This window comes from Larus michahellis, chromosome Z (genome assembly GCF_964199755.1).
Source record: "Larus michahellis chromosome Z, bLarMic1.1, whole genome shotgun sequence".
Taxonomy (NCBI): domain Eukaryota; kingdom Metazoa; phylum Chordata; class Aves; order Charadriiformes; family Laridae; genus Larus; species Larus michahellis.
In genome coordinates this window covers 34,388,556-34,402,832 of record NC_133930.1, presented here as the reverse complement: position 1 = coordinate 34,402,832, position 14,277 = coordinate 34,388,556, and the positions used below count along the sequence as shown (strand labels likewise).

Here is a 14,277-nt window from a genome sequence, read left to right as displayed (position 1 = left end):
GGTTTCCGCTGTGTCTGTAAATCTGTGTTGCCATCGCTCTTTTACAGGTAAATATTGCACCTTCCATACATTCCACTGGTGAATTCCCCCAGCTTCTCCATCATGGTGTGAACGTGGGGTCCTTGCCACATAACGAGTCATATTTGTTGGCTCAGCAGAATGGCAGCCCAGCTAACGTGCTAGAAGCTTCGATGAGATCCATAACTCCTCAGATTAATGGGAAGTCCTCTAGCGATGACTTTGAGCAGCTCATCAGAAATATGTCCCAGGTAAGCATGTCATCTGGTAACCATGAAATGCCTATCACTCATTATCTGAAAGATTAAAATACATGTATTTTAATGTTTAATTAAAAGCAATTGAGTCATTAAGCAAACCAGAGCTCACTTGCTATGTAAAATAAAAATAAACTTTTAATTTGAGGAACAATTGGTAAATGAGAAAACAGTTGGAAAAGTAGCCTTGACATTGTCACTGCTGAGTTATTGTCCTTAGCTGGGCAGTGTGCCTCTCACAGATCAGCATGCCATTATTTTTCCGTGCTCATTGCAGGCCTGCCGCTCTGTGCGTGAGGGAGATGCTTTATCAGAGTATGCTCTTGTAAGCATAACTAATGAAAGCTAGTTCTGTGACTAGCTTGGAAATAAGATGCAAGATTCCTTTTTGGCCTTGCTACTATTGTTCTGTATTCTTACTGCTTTCCTGTGGTAGGCAAAAATGATGTACGAGTCCCTTCAGTGGCTGGAGCTGAGAATGGCCAGGCATATATATTCTAGCACTTTTCGAATTAACTGGTAATGGAGCCAGATAGGGCAATTCTGCTGCTGTTCTCCTGGAGAGCCTTTTGTACTGTCCTACTTCTTCCCTTTCTGAAATTCGTCCTCTTTTTCTAGTTTGGCTTGAGACTTGGCCTGTAGCCTCTAAAATTTTATAGACACATGTATCCTACTTTAGTCACTACTGAGCCTAAGCTCTGTATATTTAGCTGTGGTTTCCTGATTTCCTCTTCTGGGCTGTAATAATCTTTATTTCTCAAGTCCTTCATAATTGTCACATTTCTGTATGATAGTGAGAAATCAGAACTGAACAAATATGTTTCAGTTATTAGCTAGCGTAGCCATGTACAGCTGTAGCTGTCAAATTAGAAACTCATTTCCAAGTTGTTTACCACATTCATTAAGGCTGGTTTTCAACATTTTTAACATTTGTGCCTTTTTTTTTTCCTCTTCTGCTCGACAGGGTCGTCTTGTTGAGACCATTGATCTTATTAAACCTTTAAGTGGTGGTTTGGGCTTCAGTGTCGTAGGACTCAAGAGTGAAAACAGGGGAGAACTAGGAATATTTGTGCAAGAAATCCAGGAGGGAAGTGTGGCACATCGGTAAGGTTACTACTGGAATATTTTACTGTAGCAAGTGTTAACATGACACTGCAATTTAGTTGTGTTATTGCTGTTGTTTTTGTGGTACAAGGGCACGCTTCTCTTGTGTTCTAAGCCATGTATCATAGCAGATTTAAAATTACTTATCACTGTAATTTATGTAATGTTGGAACAGGGCAGTGAATGATCTATTCTGAATTTCTGGAAACTACACATCCAGTTTCTCGGTTGTTTGTTTATAATTTCTCCTTTCCAAGAGGGAAAATGTGGAGGTTACTGTTTGTGTCATGCCTTTTAAAGCTGGAATATAGATTTTGCCATCCTTGAATGTATTGAAAAACAATTCGGTGCAAAAAAAAATCAGTTGTAACTAGCAGGGTTGTTTGTTAGGTAGTGTCCCACAGAGCAGGCGTGAAACCCAGCTTTTAAGTCAAGCGAGGCTTGACCTAAAGTTGTTGGACTCTCTTAAAAAGAGATATTCAGCTGATGTTATTGGAAACTCAGCAATAATAATAGCTTATTAAAAGTATGCTTATGGTTTAATCCCGGTTCCATAAGTAATGTTGAGAGAAAGGGATTTCTGCTCTAAGAACAGCTTGAGGGAGCAAATGAACTCAGTGGTGAATGGCAGCAGCACTGTCTCACTGCAGAATGGTGGGGTGTATCACTGTGTGTGTGTATTTGGTGATCAGGATCCTAGCCAGAGCTGCTTCGTGGGGTACCCGCTGTGTGGGGCGGCTGAGTCGTCTCAGTGCTATTTCTCGCTGTGCTGTAGGGAGCAGTTTTCTGGTTATTTGTGGTTTGAACACTGTTCTTTTAACTGAGTGCAGAGCATGGCCTACAGAGTTAATACAGTTATGAAAAGTGGCATGCTCTGTGTCATTACAATATTTTTTAATCTGCCTAAATTCCCCTTACTTTATTTTTCTCTTTTTTTCCTTCCCCTTCAAGGGGTCTTTGCTTTTACTTCTCTTATTCCATGGAGTTGAGACCTATCTTTATTGAGTCAGGCCCTGCCTGATTCACTGGTGAAGAGTGAAATATTCAACAACAGTTACAGGGCTTATAAATCAGAAAGGCCCCGGCAGTAATAAGTCTTCGAGAGCACTCTTAAAACCATTTCAAATTCACAAGTAAAATATTATGGGTTGTAGCTAAATAGTGTTTATCCTGAATGCTGTTGAGTACCTTGGCTTCTACACTGTAGGTGCTCGCAAAAGCTGGTGTAACAGGGATCCTTGTTTTCGGTGCTGCCATTTGTTTTCAAAGCATTGCCGCTTCAGGATGTTGAAGACAAGACTCCACATTTTTTGTTGGTTTGTTGCAGAAGCAATAGAAGCAGTGGAGGAAGCAGAGGGCAAGTCATCTGTGTAGGCTTCATACACTTCCTTTGAAGTAGGTCTGGGCAAGGGTTCAGTATGTAATTTTACAGTAGTGCTTCCTTTGTCAGAAAGTGAAGAGTTATTTTTTTAATTTGTTCAGGGCTTTTTTTTCCCCCCATTTAGAAGGGATCTGTTTTACCATTTTCTTTCTGTGGCTCTCGCTGCCTCCCCTTCTTTTTTTCTTTTTTTTTTTTTTTCCCCCCTTGGTTTTCTGCAAAACAAAATTTGTTTCCGTAACATCTTGATGAAAGTGTGTTCCACTCCACGGTTTGTTGAATATTCAGAATAGGCGCACTGAACAAAGTGGAGCACTTGGTCTGTTAAGCAAGAGGCTCAAAGTCAAGAATAAACATAAGTTCCCAGGCTATGGTTGGGAGCGACTAAGATCTAATATGCTTAGTCTCGCATGGGGGTACAGGGAGAAGAAAGCTAGCTAGAGGGTAGTAGCCAGGGGAGAGTGGTGGTGGGATTAGCTTCAAAGGAAGCGATCACCAGGGTGCCGCATCAGCTCCTTTCAGCAAAACTGCAGGGAGAGATTAAAAAGTGTGGGGAATAGAGAACAGGTTATTAAAAATATTGGAAAATTGTCAAAATATTGTAATTTGTGTGGCAACACTTCTTTGGTTTTTCTAGTTTGTTTATTTTGTCATCCTCTTCCCTGTTTACACATATGTGACAGAGATGGAAAGCTGAAGGAAGCAGATCAAATCCTTGCTATTAACGGACAAGCCCTTGATCAGACAATTACACATCAACAGGCTATCAGCATCCTACAGAAAGCAAAAGATAATGTCCAGCTAGTTGTGGCCAGGGGCACTTTCCCTCAGCTCATCAGTCCTGTAGTTTCCCGGTCTCCATCTGCTGCTAGCACAGTTTCAGCCCATTCCAACCCGGTGAGTATACCCCAAACGTCTGTGTATTCAGTTCTAGGCATGTATGTGCTTACTGCATCTAGTATTTTGAGCTATTTTTTTGTAGCTTGTATGTACGTTTCCTTCAAAGTTCTTGAGGTTTTTCTTTTGTTTATCTTTGTTGTACCCTTTCCCATGCAAAGAGTAGAAAATATTCAGGCTTGCCGGAGGGGATCTTGATCTTGAACACATTCATTCTTCCCATCTGCCAAATTCTCTGTATCCACCAATGCAAGTACAGCATGTTTGCCATACTTCATGAAGCTTTATTTTGAGGTAGCAGTAAACAAACAGGATCTTTTTTTTTTCTTTTTTTCTCTTTGCCTTTTGCGTGGGCAAACAGAAGTTTTTGAGGCGTTGCAATTGATCTGCACCCCCAGCTGGATGGGGTCTTCTCTGTTTGTTTCTCTGTTGTCTGTTAGTGGTGGGGCTCAAGTAAAGCAACAAGAGCGAGCCATCAAAATGCCATGTGTAGGGACACACTTCAGGACCCACAGAAAACAGCTCTGCTGCATTTCCTTTCTTTTGAAAGCTTTTGCGCATCTAGGTGTAGAGAAGGCTACATCTAGGCTCAGAGACATGGTGATATTAACTGCACTTTCTTTTCCTGGTGTCTTATTTGTGTAATGGCATGTGCTGGGGTGAAAAAACCTGTCTTTGGTTTCTGTAGGTTTCACTGTCCAGTCATCTGTGGCTTTTCTTTAAGGGAATTGATAATCAGAAGTATACAGAGGAATCAAGCTGGAAAAAGCATCTATTTCAGTGTTGATTGTAATCATTAGCATAAAACCTTTAGTGAAGAAATTTCACAGTTACTCTTGTCTTCTGTGTGCAGAAGTAAAGCTGATTGGCCTGACTTTTCCTGTCAGCACACAGGAGAGGCCTGCTCCCTCCCAGTGTTCCTGTGGCACACTTCTTCCTCTGTGTGGTTGCCTCCGTATTCTCCGAACAGCTTCCCTTGCTTCAAAAAATGTTCCTTTCAAAACGGCCACAGCTCCTTCTGTTTGTTTTTTTTAATCATGCCTTTCCCAGTCCTTGTGTTCACCTCACTTTCAAATGCTGGGGGAAAGCAGCTGTTATTTTTCACTCAGGCTTTCCTGGATCATCGTTGGTTTATGTTAAGACTGTGGATTCCCAAACAGGTACTTGCAGAGCTTTGAATTTTCAGTACCTTGATTATTACAAAGTACCTGCTTATTTTCAAGATCCTAGCTGGTGGAGCACCAGCTGTAGTTTTAAATTTCAGACGGGTTTATGGTGTAGTTTGTTCTTCAGGAGAAGCAATAGCAGGAGCTTCCAGTTATCCCTTCAGTGCTGCCCAATGCGAGTGAGCTAGCATTTGTCTTTCTTTCAGAGAAGTTCCGCTCCTGTCACGACATGAAGCCTGCCATCAGAGCTACTTCATTCTCGTGCTGTTGACATCAGAAAACCCAGAAATCTTTGTTCATTAGACAGGGAAATTCTGCTAATGCCTACCTTGCAATACCTGGTGCTGCCTTTAGCCTTAACCTCTGAATTGTGTTTGTGCCTTCTCCTGTGCTTTGTTATAATGGCCAATGTGAACATATACTTGTCCGGAGATTTTAATTTCCAGTCCTATGAGATTTCCTAGCAGCAGTGTTTTTCTCCCTGACTGCGATGAGCCCTGGAGGTGGACAGTCCTAGGTTGATGCTTAAATTCATTCAGCAAGTTCTTGAAAGGCCTGACCCGCTACCCAGCTCTAGTTTCTAGCAGAGAAATTCCTACTGTTATGGAATGAGTAATTTATTGCTTAAATATTATGTAATCTTACACCTAATAGTAATTCTTAGAAAGATCCCATATTTCCACCTTCCTCCCACCTTCCTTTCAAAACACACCCAAGAAATAAGAAAATACTTTGCAGGTTTTAATACATATGTCCTTATTTTAATTATTTGCAGGCTCATATTTGTTTCTTTTAGGTTCACTGGCAGCATGTGGAGACCATTGAGTTGGTGAATGATGGCTCAGGTCTGGGATTTGGGATAGTGGGAGGAAAGTCAACTGGAGTAATTGTTAAAACCATCCTCCCAGGCGGGGTGGCTGATCAGGTAAATTCAGCCTACCCTTCTCTTTACTGTTCAGTAAGGTGTGAAGTTACCCTTTACTTTCATAAGCATGCTAAGCAGTGGTAGATTTTTCCTCATAAGTGTAAAAAAGAGAGAGCAAGTGGTGAAATTTATTCTCAGTAAAGGTGTGTTTAGTGCGGGGGATCTGTGCATTTGAATGTTAAAGCTGGATTAGGCTCTAAATTGCATTTTCAACCCTGTTAATTATACATGCTTGGAGTGGATGCATTTAGAGTCCTGATTCTTTCATGAATATACTGGTTGTTATCCAGGGGTGGGGGACACACCAAACACTTACTTGCTCTGCCCCACCAGCTGAGAAGAGCATCTGCTTCTCCCCTCTGGGGTTACCGAAGCTTGGAGCAGGCATATGGCTTCATGTGTCTGCTTGAGGGCACAGGTTCTGCTCCTGTCTGAAGGGCTCCTGCAAATTGAACTTGGTGATCGCAACTCATTTCAAGTTTGTCCATTGGGCAAGCATCTAGGGCTGTGTTAATGATGGTCAAGAACTGAATAGGCACAGACACTAGTCAGTCTTGCAACCACAAAAGTGGTTGCCTGATAACAGATCCCGGAGATGCATGGGTAGGATTTACTGCTGCGCTCTTTCCCTGAGCAGGTAGATGGGTTTCTTTTACAGACCTGTCTTTAATACTTATCATATGGACTAAATTAATGTGAAGCTTTTTAATTGATTGAAGGTAAATCATTAGGAAAGTAAACCAGTGTAAAGCAATATAAATAACTGGATCAGAGAAAGGGAGAAATGCGTTTTATTTTGAAGTTACGGTTCATCCTGAGGACCAGTTTTTAAATAGAAATGCAAAGCTGAGTTACACATTTGTATACAGGATTTTGGAAGTGTGTTTGGAAATGAAACCTGAAGTTCTCCAATCTACATGCAGTTGTTAAATATCAGTAGGTAGTAACCATAACTATATGCATTTTTTTCTGTGCTCAGGTGACTGCTTGAAAAAGGATGTCCTGGATTTTCCTGGGGAAATTTTCGTAAAATTAATGTGCCATTAGGCAACCTACTTTTCTTCTCCATGTTATCAAGATATTGACTGGGCACCCAAAAAAAGTCACTTGATTCATTTATCTTAAAAGTGACTAAAGCTATGTGATCTTTTTTCTAATTGTATGTTATGTGGGAGAAATGGCAGGATTTTTTTCATCATTATTCTTCTTCCAGCATGGGAGATTGTGTAGTGGAGACCACATCCTGAAAATTGGTGATACAGACCTAGCTGGAATGAGCAGTGAACAGGTGGCACAAGTTCTGAGGCAATGTGGAAATCGAGTGAAACTGGTAATTGCAAGAGGTCCTATTGAGGAGCCACCTCCACCATCAGTCCCGCCAGGTACACCAGTACCAACCTCCACACCAGAGAAACAGGTAAGCAACAGTGAATATCTTAACTCATGGCAAACTTTTATTTCAAACTTCCTTTTCTTTTAATTGCTGTTGGAATGTCTTTCATGCTTACGGTCTCAAAAGCTGGGATTTTCTTTCTTTTTTCTTTCCCCGTAGCGGTGACAGTCTGTGAGAATTTAAATGACATCAATCCACAATGCAAGGAACTATATGCTTGAACCCTTCAAGGCTTAAGACTTCCATGAGTGTGATGTGAATAATGTCTGTTTCTGGGTTGCTTGTGGTTGTGCAGTAATACGTTGGGAACAACTGAAGCCATGCAGTGTTTTCTTCAGACATAGCAAGCTGGCTCTGTAGCATTTCTCTGTCCACCTGTCCTTTTCCTTTACAGGAACATTTCTTATTTCCATATCATTGCAGCCATCCATCAGACAGTTCCTCCCTGTGCCAACCAGCACACAGATGCTGCTTCTTTCCTACATCACCTGGCATTGCTCATTTGCTAGACATCTTCCAAAAAAAATGCAGCCAGCTGCTACCCTTATTCCCCTGCTGATGATTGTGCTCTGTGGCGTTTCTCCTCTACAACTGTCAGCCACTAAAAAAATGCTGTAAATATTATCATGTTCTGTCAGCTCAAAACCTCTACAAAATAGCTCATTTGCATGTTTGCAGCAAAGCCTGGTTTCATGGGAGCCAGGAAGAGTAGTGTTTTGTTACATATACTTATGACCAGATACATTTAAATGTGAGCATGTGGAATAAGTGAATGAGAGAGAAAACGGTGGTTGTTTTTGAGCCTACAACTAGATAGAAATTATGTCTTAGAAAAATTTTTTTGTTTTACTTTTTCCTGTTGATTTTCTGGAAATTTTCTCCCCAGTTACAAACTACATTTCAGGTAGGTCACGCTGGAAGAAAAAAAGCCTTAACAATTTTGTCATTATGACCATTATTTTGCCTCTGTCCACTGTAGTGGAATCTATGGAAAACAAACATATATTCATCCCCTGTTTTGTGGCTATAAGGAAAAGAAAATTAATCTTGACATAGAGTCTTCTGAACATCTAAGAGGAGAGACAGTCTTTTGTGTCTTTACATTACTCAGAGGCACGAAAACCTGGCTATATTTTAGATAAAGGCATCAACATTTAGCCCAAATATTATTTATCTGAAAAGCAGCAGTCTCAAAAGAGAAGCTGAATTTGGTCATTTCATCTGTGTATAATTCTTCAGTATTTGCCTTTCTGAGATTATATGATGCAATGTGAAAGGCTGTATCTGCAGCTGCAGAATGTAGAGGATTTCTAGTATCCAGGAAACAGCTGAAAGCCACCAAGTGGCAAAATTTGACTTTTTTTGCCACCTTCCTCTCCATTTCCATCCTTTTCAATACCTCATTCCTGGTTTATCTCTCCGGGCAGGAGACAGGCTGTTTTTAAACTGCTTGCACAAAGTCTGCTCTTGGAAGGAGCACCCAGTTAATGGTGCTGCAAGCCTCATTAATTCAGGTCCGGAGTGAAGATGATGATGGAAACATTTTGGTTTGTCTCTTTCTTCCTGGCAAATACAGGATGGGTGAAGACTTTATGATGCTCTTAAAGCTGTTAGTGAGAGCAGAATGGCTTTCCAAAATGGACACTTCTTATCATGTTCCCTGTAGGTGTCTATCCTGTGAAAACTGATGAGGTTATAGAAATTGGAGCAGTTTTTTAGTGGCATTACCTGTGGCTAAAGTAACCCTGCATTATCAAGCAGAGAGGTAGTTAAAGCAGTAGAAATTTATTTTTCTTGTGTTTGATTGTAGTTTTGGGTGGAGTTGTTCAGATAAAGAACTGAAGTCAGATTCTCTTTTGGCAAGTAGCATCATTGCTCCCCTGAAGTCCTGGCACATGCATACTCATCTAGTCAAACTGGGTTTAGTTAGTATCTGCCTCGTTGCCGCATTGGCACTTCAAAAAATATTAGCTGCTATTTGTCATGCAGAAGAGACAGAATAAAATAGGATCTTGATAGACTTGTACTGTATGAATTCCCATTTTAAATACATGCATAAATATTGATGTCCATGTAAATACAATGAAATTGAAGCCTTGTATATGTAATCATATAGTGATATATATCAGCTATGGAAGTGGCTAGTAACTATCTATTTTAAACAGCTGAAAGATGAAAAATAAAAAAAAAACCCTTTTTTAAAAGTTGAAATTAAGTTTTATAAGTTGATTTTTTTTAATACAAAACCAATATTGTTGACATGGGATTTTAATATTTATTGTACTTTCATCATCAATAAATAGATGAATTCATTACCCCCAAAATTCTTTGTTATTGAAATTCACAGGATTGTAGTAGATATTAGCGGAGATTGTCATTATTTAACTAGCTGGAAGCATAATCACTACTTTCTAAAACAGAATTTTTAAGTCTTTCGAAACCAAGAAACATAATTGCCTCACTAGTAATAGCTTTTATTATGTTTTAAACTTGGCATGCATAGGAAAAAAATAGCTATAGTTATTAAACAACCAGAATACAGAATATAATTCTGATTTTTTTTTTTCTTCTTTTTAATAACATAGCAGTATAAAGCTGGTTCTGAGGAGGTTCCAGAAGGGCAGCAAACTACATATTCTAACATTTAAGCATGGTTTCTGTAATTTACTCTACAAGAGGTTCATTGTTCAATTTGTAAAATTTTCAGCAGTCATTTTAGTCATCAAATAATGATTTTATAGGTTAGAGGGTAATATCCTAGGGACAGTGGGGTGGGGAGGACATGACCTGCATTGCCTCACAGTGAGGAATGTTACCTATGTCTACTTCTCTGCTGAACACCAAGTAAGAGCAGAAGCAAAGTTGGTATTTTCTTTTTTACATTTGTGTCTAATTTTACTTGTTAATGACATCAAAGAATGTGGTGACTCTTTAAAGAAAAAAAAGCTTCCTTTCTAATCACTCTTTTCTTATTAGGCAGTTGCTTCTGTTGATAGCTGTGAAGATGGGGAAAAATTTAATGTTGAACTCACTAAAAACAACCAGGGATTAGGAATAACTATTGCTGGTTACATTGGAGACAAAACATCAGGTAATGATTGATTCATGCAGTTTACTGTACAATCTGTTGCATACTATGGTGTATGTGCATCAAAGACGTAATTTTAGTTTTCGTATAGCATCTCTAAAAACCTTGAGCATCTAAAATATTTTTACAGTTTGTAAAGAAAAAGCAATTGTTTCCTTTTGTGAGAAGGACATTCAGATTACAAACAGTTTTATTATAAAATCCAAACTCAGCATTTTTTAATCAGTTTTTATATTCACTCTTGGCTAAAGCTTGTGCTTATGTGTTTTTGCAAAACAGTTCTAAAATAGATTGAGCCATTTCTGTTAGAACTTGCTGGGCTTCTTAAATTACATTTTCATTTTTAAAAGGCTCTTACAAGATAATACATTGATATTCTGAGTAGTTTTAGGAGGTGGTGTTGTTATTTTTTAAACAGTGTGTGTAGTACTGCTGGGAGATCAAGAATTCCTTAGTGACTTCTGGATATAATAAATGTTTGTTGACCTCTGGGCTGTTGCAGCCAGTAAGTAACTTAATTTAAATAAATGCAGCTGTGTTCATGTACAGTTGTGTATTTTTACTTTACAATTTCAACTACAGTTTTCAGAAAAATGATCCAGAACTTTGTTAGGCCTCCCGAGGGGAAACTTGGCAAATGCAGTACTGCTGGGAAGGGACAGTTGTTGAATGTGCTGTAATTTCTCAAAGAGCTGTTCATTTTACTTTTACCCATGTATTTATTGTTAGAAAAATGTATGGATAGATATATCCCACATTATTGGCAGTTTATAGACATAATTTGTTTGGTTTGAGAAGCTGGGCTAAACTTTAACAATCTGTTCCATAGGACAGCATGGTCACAGTTTGTGCAAGTCCACTCTTCAGCAACTTCCAGATGAATCTTTAAAAGGCAAATTAAATTGTAGAACGTGTGATAGATCTGATACTCCAATGCTAAACCAGTTAAAATATGCTGTCACCAATCTTCAATTTTAAGTTATTGTGCTGCATGTAGCTGCATTAGAAAATATTCTTGCCTTAGGAACTAATTGAGCATCTTACTAAATTTTGTGACTTAACACTTAGTTAAAGAACAACTTTGCTGTCAGAGAAGCAGCAATAAAACTACTGGACAAGACCTGCGGCTGAATCTTTCATGAATGACAAATAGCAACTCGTCATGTTACCATATAGCTGTTACAGGATATAAAAACGTTTGGAAGTTAGTAAGACCAGCCATTTAATTATTCACAAAACTGGGAAAAGCAACTAATGAAGAAAAACCAGAAAAGAATTGTCAGTGTCGTGATTTAAATATATTTGTAGTCTTACTCTTTGTAAGATTAATGTAGTCATTAGAGCAAAACATAGATTTTAGCCCTCCTTCCTGCTAACTTCTGTTGTATTGAGGCCCAGTAAATGATGAGTTTCAGGTCTGCAAAAGCACTGGGATGTCTTGACAGCTGTTAAAACCCATTCTGTAGTGGACTATCTTCCCATCAAACATACAGAGTTGGAATATTTGTTGAGAGAAAGTAGATTCTGTTAAGATTTCTGATACAGGCCTGTACAGACCCTCAGACCTCATTTCATGCCAGTTCCTGCTAATAGTTTTCTCAATTTCATGTATACTATGCAAAATGTGCACGTAGGAACTCCAGAGATTTTCATTTTACTGAGCTGTTGAAGTTTTTCAAATTCCAGTGTGTTTTTCCTGAAATAGATTTCTTTTTGTAAAATGTCCTTTTTGTAGGCGTATTTTATATATATATGATTTTTCCTTCTGATTCAAAATCAGTAACTGTCTAAAATGCTTCTCTTTTGGGGTTTGGATTCTTTTTTCCTCTTGAATGTGTTGTTTTGTTTTTTTTTTAATTGGATCAAATACTTACTTACAGCTGTAGTTAAAAAGCTGGTTCAAATGTAGGTTGTAGTCCTGATTGCGTGTAATTTTCTGCATTTGGTTATCAAAGCATGTATTTTCCTGAGCAGTTTTTAAATACATAGAAAAACCGTAACTTACCAAGTTAGTGTACTCAAACTGAATTTTCTGTCCTGCAGTTTTAAATCTGACCAAGAGTCAAAGATACCTTTATTTGTCAATGTTGCTTTCAACATCTAGATTAAAATAAGTTAGAATATTTCTTCTTTTGCAGCTAGAATTGTGACTTTGGCATTGTAAGATTTTGAATGAAGTCTGGTCCAATGCAAGCTGACATTAATCAGGCTCATCCTTTAGGAAAATAATAATACATGTGTTTTGCTTAAAGCATATACTTTCTTCACGATTCTTTCCTTGTCTTAAAGAGATTGTGTTTTCTTTCTTTTTCTCTTTCGCTTTTGGCATTAGTTGGAGATGGTTGCATTATTTAAATTGTTTCTTAATAAATTAGTTAATTTAATTTTCTCTGCTTCTTCACCCCAGAACCTTCTGGTATCTTTGTGAAAAGCATTACAAAAGGCAGTGCTGTTGAACACGATGGCAGAATCCATGTGGGAGATCAAATTATAATTGTAAGTAAACAAAGAAAGAAATGAGATTGCTTGTCGGCAAAACTCTATTTCAAGTTTTAAAAATATGCTCATATAGTACTTGCTTAAAACATCTAGCATTGGTGTTTAAACGGTGAGTCCTTTTTTTGACCAAGTATTTGATCACATTATCTTTCTGATTATGCTACCTGTGTGTAACTTGTACTTAAGAAAATCTGTGTTGTGTATTTATATCTTATCAGTAGGAGCTTTGAGACTGGTTAGAAAAGGCAAAGTTTCAAAGTTTGATTCAAGTTAAGCGGCTGTTTTCAAAATTATTTTTAAAAGTATATCATTAAAGTTTTAGATGCTCAGAGAATCAAGAAAATAGTTTCATGCATAGAATGTTAGTTGTGTGGTGAAAATCAGGTCATGAAAGCAGGAACCACATTTTTTTGGCTGTCATAGATCTGTCCTTGCGTTTGTGGGAAGGCAGCACTAAGAACAAGTTATGGTCTCTCTCCAAGTGCAAATATGCCTGCATGCTTGTATGTGCAAGTATATACGGTTTTTATAGTGATTTAAATGCTGAGTACAAATGGCTAAAATCGATTAGTGCAAAGTTTGATTTCTTCTACTGCAGATGCAGAAGAAGAAAAAGATTTGAGTGACCTCAGACAAAAGAATAATAACCACTTTTTAAATATGGTTTGCTTAAGTGTGGAGGAAAAATGGAATAACCCCAGCTCATTTTTAAATTCTTTATATTTAGAAGAGCAAGAGAGTTTGCAGAATTTCGGAGAAGGGCAACAAAAGATTAAGTATCCAGGGGGAGTCATTCTTCATGCAGGAGGAAGTAAAATAATGGAATGTGTGTGTTGTATAGAGTGAAACAACTACAGGAGTCAAGGAATATGTTATTGTTAAAGTAGTTCAGAAATTAAAGGCACTGAGGGGTGAGATAGACATAGGTAAGATAGAGTTTGCAGGAAGAAGGAGAATAAAAAGTGGTGATGGGATGAAATTGAGCAATGCCAAAGTCCTGAGTTTCAGAAAAAAAACCCTGAGTTAATGAGGTAATGGGGTAGTTTCAAATAGAAGAGACCAAAATCTTGCTCTTTAAAATATTAAAATGATGGACCAGAGATAACATCTGCCTGTCTGGGACAGTGTTTGATAGGGAAACTGGACTTCCCAGTGTGTTCTGTAGTAGGCTTCACTGTGTCTGAGGTTGCTTGGCCTCAGAATGGCTGCCCTCTGTAGTTCTTCCTGCTGCAGTGGATGGATGTGTCTCTCCTCACCCTCCCCTTCCCATCTGTCCCGGCCATGGCTGTGTTGATCTGTTCACTCAGTATTTTATCCTCAGAGGTGGGGGTGGCTGAAGCAGTCGAGCAGGAAGGCTGCACAATGTGCCCTGTGCAGCACATACTGTTTCCTCTCCCACCTTGCAGAGCAGATCTGTCTGGACTCACTGTGGTGGGCACCCAATGCACTTCTCCCCACTTCTTGTGGTAGGTTGTTACCTAGCTGTGGGGTACCCAGTGAAAGGGCTTAGTGTATCCAGTGTCGCTAAGTCATCCAGGTTTTTGTTCTTTGT

At 38.7% G+C, this 14,277-nt stretch overlaps 1 protein-coding gene across 34 annotated transcripts in view; it reads left to right on the top strand.

Moving 5' to 3' along the window:
* Window positions 1–14,277, top strand: part of MPDZ (multiple PDZ domain crumbs cell polarity complex component) — a 99,681-nt gene that overhangs the window by 17,796 nt on the left and 67,608 nt on the right. For all 34 annotated transcript variants that reach the window (XM_074569009.1, XM_074569008.1, XM_074569004.1 and 31 more), the window contains 7 exons: window positions 48–269; window positions 1,240–1,379; window positions 3,441–3,654; window positions 5,617–5,745; window positions 6,959–7,162; window positions 10,115–10,229; window positions 12,634–12,722. In XM_074569009.1, coding sequence (XP_074425110.1) covers window positions 48–269; window positions 1,240–1,379; window positions 3,441–3,654; window positions 5,617–5,745; window positions 6,959–7,162; window positions 10,115–10,229; window positions 12,634–12,722 — 1,113 coding nt within the window. The remainder of the gene's footprint in view (window positions 1–47; window positions 270–1,239; window positions 1,380–3,440; window positions 3,655–5,616; window positions 5,746–6,958; window positions 7,163–10,114; window positions 10,230–12,633; window positions 12,723–14,277) is intronic.